This window comes from Ruditapes philippinarum, unplaced genomic scaffold (genome assembly GCF_026571515.1).
Source record: "Ruditapes philippinarum isolate M1 unplaced genomic scaffold, ASM2657151v2 ctg4271_1_1_1_1, whole genome shotgun sequence".
NCBI classification, from domain to species: domain Eukaryota; kingdom Metazoa; phylum Mollusca; class Bivalvia; order Venerida; family Veneridae; genus Ruditapes; species Ruditapes philippinarum.
This window is the reverse complement of record NW_026857021.1, coordinates 124,947-139,968: the sequence shown is the minus strand read 5'-3', so window position 1 is coordinate 139,968 and position 15,022 is coordinate 124,947. Positions and strand designations below refer to the sequence as shown.

At 33.2% G+C, this 15,022-nt stretch overlaps 2 protein-coding genes across 2 annotated transcripts; one reads left to right on the top strand and one right to left on the bottom strand.

Moving 5' to 3' along the window:
• The first annotated feature begins 216 nt into the window (after positions 1-216).
• Positions 217-10,907, top strand: LOC132748488 (hillarin-like). The gene is made up of 11 exons (XM_060738120.1): positions 217-291; positions 2,338-2,626; positions 4,324-4,425; positions 4,838-5,076; positions 5,503-6,170; positions 6,784-6,985; positions 7,496-7,703; positions 8,210-8,375; positions 8,784-9,064; positions 9,629-9,817; positions 10,119-10,907. The coding sequence occupies exons 2-11, from the start codon at positions 2,360-2,362 to the stop codon at positions 10,335-10,337; spliced, it is 2,541 nt and encodes an 846-aa protein (XP_060594103.1). The 5' UTR covers positions 217-291; positions 2,338-2,359; the 3' UTR covers positions 10,338-10,907.
• An 899-nt stretch (positions 10,908-11,806) lies between these two features.
• Positions 11,807-14,933, bottom strand: LOC132748487 (uncharacterized). Its single transcript, XM_060738119.1, has 2 exons — positions 14,764-14,933; positions 11,807-13,673 (listed from the first exon to the last, which is right to left on the bottom strand). The coding sequence occupies exons 1-2, from the start codon at positions 14,899-14,901 to the stop codon at positions 13,278-13,280; spliced, it is 534 nt and encodes a 177-aa protein (XP_060594102.1). The 5' UTR covers positions 14,902-14,933; the 3' UTR covers positions 11,807-13,277.
• Between the last annotated feature and the right edge of the window lie 89 nt (positions 14,934-15,022).

The following is a 15,022-nucleotide window of genomic DNA, read 5'->3' as shown; positions in this document are numbered from 1 at the left end:
GGCCACGCGGTAGATCGCCACATTGATAGATCCTTTTACGTTTATAACTTCTTTATTAAGGAAAATAATGAAACAGAATTAAATAAGCATGTGCATTTTAATGTTTCTATTATAAATTGTAACATTTCTAAAGATTTAATTAAATACGAACTGATAATCATATTGTTTCTTTTAAAGAATGGTGTCTTGTGACGTCAAGACAACGTAAATGACGTCGTATATGACGTCATCGTCTTTCAAAATGGCCGCGCTGTAGGAATTTCACGTTTCTTTCAAAATTATCGAAGACAGGTAAGCAATAAAAATAGAATTTTATTATCAGAAGCTAAGATAACTTTGAATTCAAATTATCAAATGATATTGCCCATGGTATATGCCTAGACTATGTTCAAAACGAGCAACTTCAGTTTAAAGCAAGTTAAATATTGATACGCCGCCAAAAGATGTGAACAGTCACGGGTAATGTGCAAAATCAGCCTTGACAACTGTTCTCTTTTACAGTTGAATATCCGAAGCACTAATCAATTTTCCTTAGGAAGTGCTCGTTGTTCAATAAGTTGCATATCTTTGTGAAAAAGTATAACCTAATGCATAAATTCACAAAGTAATGCCATGTCTGAAATGCTGAAATGTTTGTCTGTTGCAACTAAGATTGAAACGTCTGGTCGAAGCAAAATGAATTGGATAACAAGTAAAAATGAAATGATTGATATACTTTAAATGAAATGGTATTTATAAGAGCACAGTACGCCTTTTGTCAACATTACCATTTTAAGTATGATCTAAATATCAATAATTTAACAAAAATGATATGGTATCTAGAATATTCAGTTAGGTCTATTAAAGTTGATATAGTTCTACATGTCATGGAGCGATATTTGACCTTGTCTCCAATGTTTTACTTTGATCTTTCATTGAACAGAAAATCAATTTTTAATGGCATTTTAAATAAGCTTTTTGCGAATAGATTTTGATTATTGTAGTTTCGTCCCGGTTGGACAACGGGAACATAAATCACTTCTAAAATTGGCATGTTATTGAAACTGTGTTACATAATGTGAAGCAGACGAACGCTTTAGTAAACATATGTGAAATAAGTACATTATGTCAGTCGTTCATTTATCAAATATTTTTATGTCAAAACCCGTTGTTATGGCACCATTTATAAGGAGGCAATACAGACATGATACTTTACTGGCCTTATATAAAAGATATGTGTACTGTTTAGTAAATGAAAACAAAACTAGCTTGCTATTGTTCCCATCGTTGTTTTAATTATGAAAGTTTATGTAAGAAAATTCATTTATAATATACTGTACTGTAGTACTTATAATTGATGAATAAAATACGTATTTTCATTTTCCGTATTTTCACTGTATAAAAGTTATTGTTCACTGTCCGTATTTTCAAGGGTATCTTTCCGGACTATTTTCAATATACAAATTTTAAGGGAAAGTATTTTAAATTGTTGTGTCAATAAAGATAAAAAGTATACTGTATAAAAAAAACAGAAAATACAAGATTTTTCTATAGATTTATTTTCATCTTGTGGTATGAAAATTATCATATTTCACTCGTGGCTTTTTTCACTCATGAAGAATATATTTTCATACTACGCGATGAAAGTAAATCTTGTATTCATTAGTATAGAAAAAAACTTAAATATCATCCTCTCATTATATGTAAACAGGTTAAAAATGTTTACTGTATAGGTTATTTTAAAATTGTTTTGTTTTATCGCCATTTCTCTACAGTATATAAATGCGAACACTTAAGTTCAGTTCGTTTATTTCAATTAACTTTGAATGAAAATATATTCCAGTCTGCGCGTAAAGTACGTTTTATATTGGTTACAAATGATTGATCAAATGGTCATTTCAATTCATTGTTTTAGTTACCTGATTTTCTGGTCCATCAATTACAAGAAAACATTTGTAAACATTGTGTTGTCTCACGCAATGATGCCATTAAAAATTCATATCTATTATTGATCCAGAAACAATGATGTTGATGCGAATGTCCTTAGATGTCAGATACTTTTGTGAGATCCGGGTACTTAGCACCGTTGAATATTTTAACAACACATTCTAAGGAATAAGGAATCGCCTAAATAAAAGGACTATTAAAGCTTATTGTTTAATTGTTGAAGATATTTTAATCTTTTAACAAGGCATACGAGATATGCTTTGAGCGGGCCATTTAGGGGAAGATCTATGGTATGTAAAATATCTTATGGTAGTAATATTTTGAAAAGGGCGAGAAAACATATCTAAAGTAAGAGGCGATTAGACGGTGAATATAACAAAGAAAAATGGAAAACGTTTCGGATTTATTTAGTCTTACAGAAAAATAAAGTAGAATGGGAAGCGGAAGTTCAAAAAAGTCGTCTGCTGCGAAAGCGGACGCTGATGGTGATAAAAATAAAAAGAAGAAAAGCATAATACGGAAGTCGAATGATGGAAGTTATGACGACAATGTTACAAATACACGACAACCGCCAAAAGGAATCCGGAAGCACGTGGCATCAGATAGGCGGAAATCAGACGATGTGACCAGACAGCTTGTGGTGCTCGAATCAGAGAATCTGGCGCTAAGTGGTGACTGGGAATTAGAGAAAGGCGTTGACGTGAGTTGTGTAGAGTTAATTTTTTATATTATCTTAATCTCAATTTTATAACGTATTGAAGAACTGAACAAATTGTTTGTATATAGTGAACTGCACCTTTTTATGGATTTTTATCAAAATATTCTCAAGTTTAAGTAACAGTTAAATACTTTCCGTTATTTTTCTTTCTTAGTACTAGAACTTTTTTAGTACTAGTATATATTTTCTATTCATTCTGTAGCTAAATTTATCGTTATCCATTGCGGACATACATCTTATAATGAAGAGATATTTGAACATTGAGAGTTATTTTAACATATCTATACATCTGTCAGCCATATACACCAGAAATTCTTAATTTCTATGATATTTTATACTTACGTATCAATCACAATTTACAAAAGAGAAACAACACGATTGTTATGTTTAACAACTATCCCGTCTTAAAACGTGCCGAAGAACATAGTGACGTACGAATATATATCGTATATATAACGTAGCAAAACGTAACAGAGTTACGCGTGTTTTAATTGTACAACATGTGTAAATATTTGCAAATTTATGGAGAGACCCATGATTATAAAGCATAGACTCCATGATTTTCTAGCATTAATACTTTAAATGGAAAGTTTGGGGGAAAAAAATTGTAAAATACACCGGATATACATTTTTGTTCCTTTAAATTCAAAATTGTAAATATTCTATTTTTCACCTTTCCTGAACGCTCTTCTTTGTTGTTAATACATTGTATATATATGCAAATTAATTTTTCTTGATAACTGAAGAGTTGATACATGAATTCAGAAACGATTTTTATATTATTACAGTTGACAGGTTATATGGCCCTATATAAACGGCGGTTTGTATATATAACCCGAGCATTTAGACCAGGGTTATATTGCATGCGGCCGAGTATATTATACAAATTATATTATTATCGTGACGATTATCCAATGAAAAACGACTTTACAAACTTTCAGTATTGTAAACAACCAATATGTAACCAAAACAAACATATCTATTTAATACATCAACAAACAATGAATAATAAACATTTTCCCGCCTTAGCTATTGATTTTAATTAACATCTTGTTTACCATCTGTGTATCTGTTAATTAAATATTAGCTGTTCACGTGCCCGCTCGTGTCTGTAATAATCCACGGAAAGCTGCTAAAAGTCTCCGGGAAACTTTTTTTATGTATTTTATTTTGTCAAACGGTTTACCACGAATGCTTTTTAAAGTTATTGTTAATTTCTTTTTAATGTACATGTGTACATTATTGAATTCAAATACATGTATAATGATTACTGAAATCAATATATTAATCACTAAAAACAAAATTTGATCACTTAAATAATATGTTGATCACTGGAAGTAAACTGTGATCACTGAAACCAATACTGGGTTAAATAATACTAAAACAAAGTTTGATCACTGGAACAAAATTTTGATCACTGAAAACAAATACATGATCACTAGAATTTTTTCATCACTGACAGAAAACATGTTGATTACTAGAAACAAATTTTGATCACTGAACACTATATATTGATCACTAGAAACACATTTTGATTAATGAAAACCTATATATTGATCATTAGAAACAAATTGTGAACACTGCATGACATCAATATATTAATCCCTTTAAAAAATGAAAAAAATGACCATTGAAAACTACATATTGATCACTAAAAACGGTGTTTATTTGTGTTGTAGAGTGAGATAAAGCTAACTGATGTTTCGTACCCGCCACCTCGTCCTAGCAAACCTATTACAGACACCTCTTCTTTCAGCGCTGTTGATTTCGAAGTAATCATGGTATGTACCATTCAAATTAGTATATTATCTAAGATTCAACCAGATAATTACCTTTAGCATCAGACAAGTTAGTTACTATTGTGGTTGATGGACTATTTTTAGAGACAAAACTGAATGCCCTATGCCGATAACGCTCAAAAGCAGTGACATGAAACCACTTCCTGCATACAATATTATGCCCTTAATAATGTGCAAAAGATACGGCCATTTAAAATAACAGTATGACTGATTGTTGAACTTGCTAATTTTTCAATTTCATCTGCATCAGCTGATTGCGTTAGCCGGATCATTACAACGGTGACGATATGCTATGTTAACAAGTAAATAATATTTAAATTTTAATAAATTTTAGTATTCCAAAACAATATAACCCGATTATTATTATGTCATTTACATTTCTTATTACATTCAGAACAATATGAACGATCCAAAACTAGCAGGTGGCAGTATTGAAGACGTCGCTGCACGACTTACAGCCGACTATAGCACAGAGATTGCCAAGGTTCGAGCACTTACAACATGGATGAGCTGCCAGAAGATTCGAACCCGGGCGTACGGTAACGACGCCAAGCCGGGTACTGTATTGGGTTATATGAAACAGATAAAAGAATTACAGGGAACATTTGCTGGTTTACTAGCACTGTTATGTAGGTATGTTTCATAAAATATTTACATGGGAACACCTTGCTTTGTTCATGTTTACATCGACGAAGGCTATGAGCTGCCAAACAGAAGCTCCAGGCCCCTGAGATACTTTCCTTATCCTTACGACTGCATTTTTCAAACCACTGTTGCCTTTTATATAGTCATGTTTAAACAACATGAAAAATCGTAAAAACTGAGCTATACAAAACATATTAAGTTGTGGCAGTGTTGTACTTGACTATACAGAATCATTTCTACAGAATTTGATGGTGATATCAAAAGACTTTTTTTTAATTTCAATAAATGAGTAGTTATGTACAAAAACATATGTAAACACAATAACATATTTTCTAAAATTCAATTAAATTTGTAAACAATAGTTTAGACTTTCATGGTCAATTCATTTTACGTCATAATTCGTTTACATCACAGGGCCATAGACATACCTTGTGTTATCATAAAAGGAATATACAAGTCACACTGCCATCAAGTTGGAGAAGATGACGTCAGCAATTCTAAATGCACGTGGAACGCCGTACACGTAGACGGAAACTGGCAACTCGTGCATCCATATCTAATGTGTACCCCACTTTCTACACAGACGTGTAAAGATAACTGGACACAAATAGAGACTTCTGTAGTACAGCAGGACCAAAAACCCGGGGTCGTGTTAAATACATTCTTTTTCGCGCCGAAACCTTCAGACTTTTTATATTTTTGTCTTCCCGATGATTCAATGAGTAACTGGCAATTAACTGAGACGAAAACTCATTACAAAACCTTCCTAAAGTCGCCCTTTCTCCGTCCGGCTTTCTTCTCTTCCAAAATGCAACTTGTGAGTGAACACAAATCAGTTTTGTTGTCAGAAGGTGGAAGGTGTAATATCAAGATGCAGTGTCAACAGGAAAACGTGAACGATTTAGAGTTAATGTATGAACTGTACTCAAATGATCCTGAATTTGAGAAGAAAGAAGAATGGGGAGATTTAGTAGTGTGCGGCCGTAATGAGGACACTTGGAATATACAGATAAAGTTCCCGGTTGCTGGGACCTTTAAAGTAGCACTGTTTGCTAAATTAGAAGACTGGTTCTTTTGGATAGGTAAGACAAGACTGGTTATAATTGTAATTAATTTTTATGTACAACTTCAGTAATGTAGAAGAAATATCGCTCTTTTCTTGGCAAACTGATCCCCTTTTAATAACTAAATATTAGCTTTGTCGTCGACACTTTATATCAAAGGCCCATTATACCTACATATTGCTTTACTTTTTTCAAAACCTTTATATTTTTTAGTACACTTATATCGTTTCCAAAAACATACTCATTAATTGGCCAGTTACCTGGCACTTTTTTTCTCTCCCTTTGCATACTAGCAATTAGTACCAATATAGTGAAACTATATTTTGTATGGAAGTCACAAAATACCATATTGTTTACATTTTGCAACTTTTATGATTATGATATTATCATTTCAAATTAAGCACTACTTTCTTAAGGTAACCAGTATCTAACATGCTCCAAAACTGCAATATAAACTTCATAGAACTCAAGTTTGCTCTTTCCAAAGATGCAAAAGATTACATGATTCTGGGGCATTATGTGCCTTTAATATTTGATCACATGTCACGGAAATGGACACACCGTTATTAAAACATTATCTCAAATTTCAGCCATTTAATCTGATTGAAACCATGAAATTTTTATTTTACAGGCGATTTTAAAATTGTCTGCGGAGAATCTCTCATAGACTATGTCGCAACACCAGCGGTGCCTAAAGAAATTGGGTACGGTCCTTCAACCGGAAGTGAGGAGGCGGGTCTATTGTCTCCATCACATGACGGCGGTATTGTATTCTATAAACCAAACGAAGAACATATCATTAAATTCCTGACAAACGAGAAGGTATTATTAAGGTATGGAACTCAATTTTTTTATTGAGTAAAACATTTTGTAGGGACAATACAGGTGTCTAAATGTCAAAAGAACTATTTTCTTTAATGAAATATGAACTATGAGTAGGGCCAAAACTTGTACACATATAAGCAGGTTAAAATATGACCTTTATGTACTTAATCAACCTTTTATGTTGCTGGGTTTTTATCGTTTGTATTGTTGTTTTTTGGGTGGGGTGGGTTTTGTGTGTGCGGTGGGTCCAAATGAACAGGTCATGTATGAGCGTTACATAAATGTTAATCTATCTACAATACAAAGAACCGCAACTTTGTTTAACAAAGATATAGATTTAAAATTTAATGTTCCTCATCAGGCTTTTATAAAATTTAACACGTTTCATTTTATTAACGTGTATTCTTTCTGAAACATAACCTGTTAATCATAGTGTTAAGATTTCTTGTACCATAGTTTAAACATGTGTTGTTTCTAGGATTCTCATGATGTAAAGTATTAAATCGGGTATGTTTTAGTCATGAAATAGAAAGCACAGGAAGTGAAAGCGAAGACTTGCAACACTATTGTAAGATGATGGTGCGGAAAAGTGAAATTGACTTTATCATAAACCTGCCGTCGTCGGGAGAGTTTGCTCTGCGTATTTATAAAGTTGACGAATTGGGAGAACGGCAAAACGTCTGCAACTATTTGTTCATAGATTCAGATGATGGTAGAAAACGAGAGGTATGGTTCAAGATTTCTTTAGATTTGTACTTCAGGCTAGCTCATATGAATATTTGATTATTTATTGACTTCAAACCACTTGTCCCTCATCACTGTGGGTTCGAATCCAGAAAGGGACTTTGGATTCTTTCATGTGAGGAAGCTATCCAGCTAGCTTAAGGAACGTCGATGGTTCTACTCAGGTGCCCGTTCGTGCCTAGAATATTGGTCACGGTCACCCGAGGTCTTCCTCCACCAGTAAAGCTTGAAAGTCGACTTATGACCTATACTGTGTCGGTTGGTACGACGTTAAACAAAAGAGCAGAAGATTTAATATGATTTTTTTTTAATTTGTAGACTCGTTTCGCCAGGTCATAAAAGGCACTCACTTTTAAAATTTCCTTTTTTTTTTTTTTACAACTGAGCTAGAACCGATTATTTAAATGCTCCGATAAAAATCCATTTAATATTTCCCATTTGTTTATGACATTATAAATTAATAACCTTTCGTTTTCCCTTCCTAAAAGAACGTTTTCCAGAGAAAAGCGCGCGTAAATATGCGACAGACGACAGCTGGTCATGACATCGAGACGCTTGAAAATGCTGTTCAGAAGTTTGATCACGTCAAGCTTCCACACGATGACGACTATCAACGAGGAGAAAGAAGATTAAAGTACCTAAAGCTAAAGAAAGGTTTCTGATTATAGAACAATTATTTACAAGTGTTAATTTTTTTTTTGGCTAACTTACAAAACACTAAATTTATGTTAAATCAGAAAACAAAATTGTTTAATGGTCGCGATCTATATGAGCAATACATACATGTACACATGTTTAATGATCTTTCTTCCATATCTTCTCAGATTAAGTTCCATATAAGTGAAAAATAAAAAAAAAGCTTTTCAAAGAAAAGAAATCGATAAAATGAAAGGTGTTAAAATGACTAAACATCTTTTTCATCGGTCCCTTGCCATAGTGTACGCATAAATATTGTGTACTAACAATTTAATATTCTTTTCAAAGTTTCCATAAACAAATGGCCAAAAGTGTCATTTAATATAGACACTGTTAATCATAATTATTGGTTAATGTATTATTCAGGTTTACGTGACGGCAGGATGCGACGTCACGAAGGAACGCTGTGTAAAGCCGTTGATGACGCAGAGAACTCGAGATTTCAAGCCGCGTTGGAGCCGAATATTCAGAGAGCGCGGGAAATCCTGGAATCTCTACAGTCGTTGGATATACACTGCCATCCAGTCCAACAAATGGACCAGAAGACAATTTCAGAAATAGCCAATTTCAATAATCCTCCGCATGACGTACACAATACCATGATGGCGACGTATTTACTGTTAGGTGAAGACAGACAATTTCTTCAGGTGGGTAGGTCTTGAGTTGTTGGTTGTTTTAAGTCACAATAGCGATTTCACATATCACATACCAGTGCCGCTTTTGCGACTCGTAAAAATGGTAATGCACGGCCGTGCACATATTTTGAAAAGACGTCATTTACGTTATAGAAACATAACGCGCAAAATGTAAGCGATATACGATAGGCACGTCAATGAAAAATGATTCTTTTCCATTTCAAACAGTCTATAGTTTGGATATGTGATAAATGTGTAGGTCAATACTGAATTCATTTCAATTCTTTGAATAAAACAATATCATGCTCGCCAGAGGCTCGCATATTATAAATTTATCCAACTCAATAAATTCAGTATTGAACCTACACTCATTCAATATCCTCTACATACGGCATTTCTTAAAGCAAATTGCTGTTGGCAGAAAACTCTTAAAAAAACCATATTTCATGAGTAAAAATCCGAGTACAGTATAACTTTTACTGGTGTAACTTTTTTCTGAGCAATACTCTGTGTGAAACAAAAAAAATCAGTTGTTGCTAAACAGTCTCCGTAAATAACACTTCAATCTATTTCCAGAAATGGGGCAATATTCAGGCGCTGTTACGGCGACAGGGAAAAGAAGGCGTAAAGTACCGGGTCAACGGGTTTCGTGACGGAGAAATGCCCAACAAATCTACAGTTCAACAAGTGCAGAAGTTACATGACAGTGTTCCTAAATCTTACATCGTTTCTGCAAGTCTAAGTGCAGCAGCCTTCTACGATTGGGTAAATTTTAATTGTATCAATATCACAAATATCAATAATATTGAGTTGAACTTAATTTTATTCGTTCCGCAAGTAAGTTCGGCAAGTAGTTCTACTCGACGTCAAAGTACTTTTTCCTCCGGTTGTATTCCAATGCATGCCGATCATCATAAAACAATATTCCACGAAGTACTAATGTTACTTTCCAATCTTACATAAAACTTGAAAATGTTTTTGTTCAGGATTTTAATGCAGAAATGTGCCCGACATATTTTTTTCTTATGAATTTTATCAGATATTTTATTATTTTTTTTTACCTCAGGTCTCAGGTGTTCTGTCATATTTAAATAACACCTCCCAAAATGCAACAGACCCGGACGACTCATTTGAAGCAGACGACATGTATGGCCATGATGACCTTTATGACGTCAGACAACCAAAAGATAAAATGGTAGCGGATGATGGAAATATTTCGCAGGATGAAGGGTTTCTGGACAGCCCTGAAATGGAGACTAGTACGAGGGTCGGCACGGGCGTCTGATAAACACGGTCAGCACGGACATGTTATAAACACGGCTGACAAGGGGGGGGGGGAATAAATACGGGCGTCTTATAAACAATCGTTATCAAATCCAGTGTGCATCGGTACATTAAATATTACGACTTTGCGGATGTTCTCTTCTCAAAAGGTATAAAACTCAAAATAGATCCGAGTCTAAGGGATAGGAGTGTTGGAGGAAAATCAGTATAATTAGACGGTTGTGTCTCTGTTATTTAAACACATTATACTTAATATTCATAGAAAAAAATCACTATTACCTAAAAGACCTTAGAGAAAGGTCTGCCAATTACAATGTACATGTGGGAGCTTTCATAGATTTTTTTTCATAAAAACAAATCCTTAGCATAGCTTACTTTTGGCGGTCAAATCATTCAGAGAAAGTAAGTAATTATTCTACCTCAACAGAACTTTATACTTTTTAACAAAGCAACATGGCTGATTCGAAAAAAGTAAATGAAAATCAGAAATATATATACAGTACATTTATCTGCAAATTACAAAAACAAATTGTGTGTTTTTTTTATACCATTTTCGCCACATTTTTATTTTTCTACATAAAAAAATAGTCTTGATATGTTTACATGCTGCTTGGGAGTGCTATATATATATTATATATTTAAATTGTATTTTTTTGTTAACTATACCAATATGTACAAATGAAGTAAAACTCTAAAATGTTACATAGACTGTGATAAAATAAAATGTAATGAAACCTTCAAAAGAATATCTTGTTTTTTTCTTTTTCTTGTGACAGGAGGGAAAATTAAAGACCCAATATGCCCAAGAAATACTTTCTTTTTTACTTCATAAAAAACATTTTTTTTATTTCTGGTGTCGGGCTATAGTTTACAAAAGGCTAAGGATGGCTAATTTGCTGAATTACCTTTTGCTTCTGTTGCTTTTTGGCAATTACAGTTAATAAATATGGAATTAGTCCTTCTTGCATGGATTTCAAAATACTACATGTACTTGTATTTTGTATACATTTTGCTACTTTTATGACATATAATTTCACATTTAGCTCTACTTTATTCAGGTGATCACCATATATAATATTTAATTAATAGAATTATTTGAAATATTATGTGCCCTTTTTGATGAAGGAAAAAATTATCCGTTTCTGAGGAATAATGTGCCTTTAATAATGAACAGTTACAACAAGAGAACCACTTGCACTGTTAATGCTACTATGCATAAAATTCTAAGTTAAAAAGGCACATAACTCAAGAAATATTGCTTTCAGAATTATACCCCTTGTCATGATAAGCAAGTATTCAAAGTTTCATGTTGATAACTTATAAAATGTGTTTAAATAATGAGCTACATTAAAGTAATTGCATGGCAACAACAATTATGACTACTGACTACAATGCTGCTGCAATCATAAAAGCTCGATTTTTTCTTAAAAAACAGACAAGCTAAAATTACAGCAGGACAATTCTATATTAGAAGTTCAGCAAGTTATTCAACATAGCAGAAATGAATATCCAAACAATTTTATTACAATTAATTTTGGAACCGAATGTTAAACACAGATCCAGATACGTATGAAAGCTAAATTCAAACAGATCAATTATTCATTCACTATAAATATGAAATCAGTCTATAAACCAAAGAAAATTTCACAATTTCTATAGCAGTGTTTAACCTACTTAACACAAATGTCATTTGTTAATACCAAGTCTTGATCATAATTCAGTGTTTATACACTATTTTATCTGTATTTCCCCTAGAGCTGTCATCAATAAACAATAAAGATAGAAACATAGCTCTTTCCTTGATATTTTTATATTGATCAATAATCAATACACATTTGAAAAAATAGATAATTTGGACTCATTAATTAGATGTCTAAAAATTATGAAAATTCACTAAAGCAATATACAGAAGCAAGTTTACATGTCTTAAAAACATGCTTTTGTTATGTAATGGACATACTTTATACTACAGCAATGATGAGGGTGGAAAATCATGCCATTGGCATTTATAAACAAGACACATCATAATTGTATGAAAGAAAAATCATGTTTTTTTTACTGAAAATCATTTACAAACTGGTATATAAGTTAATTAAAGACAAGTAATTATAACTTTAAGTATTTATTGATATATTGGTGCACTGTCGATATTTGTCGTCCAGTCCAATATTGATATATATTTGACATGCTTTGCACTGAATCAATGACAGCTCTAATTTCTCTTAGACCACTGCTTAACCTTTGGCTTGCTGATGGCTGCAGAATTTACTAACGCAACCAGTGCAGACCAAGATCAGCTTGTACATCTGCGCCAACTGATCATGGTCTGCACTGTTCACTAATTAGTCAATACATGGTTTTCTCCTTTTTACAAAATGAACAAGTCTATTTAAGAATATAGCATTGTAAAGGTTAACAAAGCAAGCATTTACGCAGTGTTTTTTAACATTTGCGCAGCGTAACGACAAAACCAAGATAGTGAGTTTGCGACCAGCATGGATCCAGACCAGCCTGCATATACGGGCAGTCTGATCAGCATCCATGCTGTTCGCTTAAAAACCCTATAACAAGTATAAAAACTGATAGCGAACAGCATGGATTCTGATCAGACTGCGCAGATGCGCAGGCTGGTCTGGATCCATGCTGGTCTCAAACGCACTATGTTGGTTTTGTCGTGAGGCAGCTCATTTGTTCTCATAAAACAGTTGGTTCAACAATAAATCAACATTGGTGTATGGGACATTTGACCCACTTTTCACAAGTTTCTTAATCTTTTATCAATGTCAAAAAAAACAAAAAACTTCCTTGTGTTAAATCTTCTTCATACTGTGACACATGTAACATTGATTCTTTACGTGTCGCTTAATTTAATTTACGTGTCACTTTATTAAATTTACATGTCACTTTATTTAACAAAATATAATAATTTTTGTCGATGTTTTTATTTACGTTTTTTTATCGCAACTTTCACATTTCTCTCTCCAGGGGCCTCCACATATTCCTCCTCCTCGACTGTTTTCTGAACCTTTTCTCTGAAGTTCTGCATCTTCCACTTTATCTCATTCACGTTATCAAAATATGTCAACAGTTGTTCACGCTCGTGAAGCGCGTCAAGTTTTGTTTGGATACCTTCCTCTACTTGAACCTTCTGCTTTTCTCCCAAATATTTTTCAACCTCTCCATCCCTTCTACCTGCCCATCTTGTATATTTTCTAGACAACGCATACGAGTCCAGGTCGTTTAAATTATGGAAATATTTACTCTTCATGTAGTCTTCCATCGTAACCTCCAACTTTCCTTGGTGCCTTCTCTCTTCAGTTAAAGAATTTTCTAATACCTGAATAACAAATTACAAATTCATTGTATTCTTATAAGCTTTAAAATAATATATGAGCCATGCCATGACAAAACCAACATAATGGGTTTGCGACCAGCATGGATCCAGACCAGCCTACGCATCGGCACAGTCTGATCAGGATCCATGCTGTACGCTATCAGCTTCTCTACTTGTTATAGGGTTTGTAAGCGAACAGGATGGATCCTGATCAGACTGCGAGATTCACGAATAGAAGTGTAAGCAGGTATTTTTCAGGTATAAAGCTGTATCTTACAAAATATATTTTTATAAAATGTATCAACAGTAAAATTATACTGGTTCCATAATCTTATGGTCGATTCTTGAAATTGTTGTAAGATATAGTATACCTCTAACTTTTTTAACAAACATGAATATTGTAAGTTAACAGAATAACATGTTCAGGAACATAATATTATTCTGTTATTTCAAGGATTTTATCTGTTAAGAAATTATTTTGTGCTTGCCTCATTTGCTTCTAAGGCAATTTGCTAATTTTTCCCAAATTTTTCATTCAAGCACTTTCAAAGTATTCCATTTTTTATTCAAGGAATAATTTTTGCAGCAGATAAATAGCTTTATATACTATAAATCATATACATGTAATTCATCAATTATTTACATCCAATCGTTGCTTTTAAATTGTACCAAATGGCCATCCAATACATTCTCAGTACATTTTTCTTGAAATTTTGTTGCTTAGGCAATATATAATAATTTTTCACCTAGCTTCATCATGTGAAATAACTCATCATCTCTAGCGAGATTTCTTCTAAAAAATTTTTTGTTTGTTTGTTATATTGCACCAACACAGTATAGGTCATATGGTGACTTACCAGCTTTACTGGTAAAGGAAGACCTTAGTTGCCCTTCTGTGCATATTTGGGCACAAACAGACATCTGAGTAGAAGCATCGCCACTCCATAATCTAGCTGGAAAGCTTCCTCACATAAAAGAATCGAAAGCCCACAACAGTGACGGGCAAAGGGGTTAGAAGTTAACGTCTTTAACCACTCATTCATGGATAATAAGAGCTTTACTTTATATAGCTATTAAGATATACAAAATATACCTTAAACTTAGATAGACAGGCTTTTTTCTCTTCTGGTGTTAGTTTCAACAGTTCTATCTCATCGTCCATAGTCTTTAGTCCCATGGTCTTAGGTTCCGCATCAGGATCCCGCGTTGGTGCCGTCTTGAGACATTTCATATAATCTAGCAGCTAAAACAGACAATATGAACAAACACAATAAATTCATGAACAATAAAATAAAATACATTTGGAATAAAATTAATCTGTTTGAAACGGGAAATAAGATAAATTAATCGAG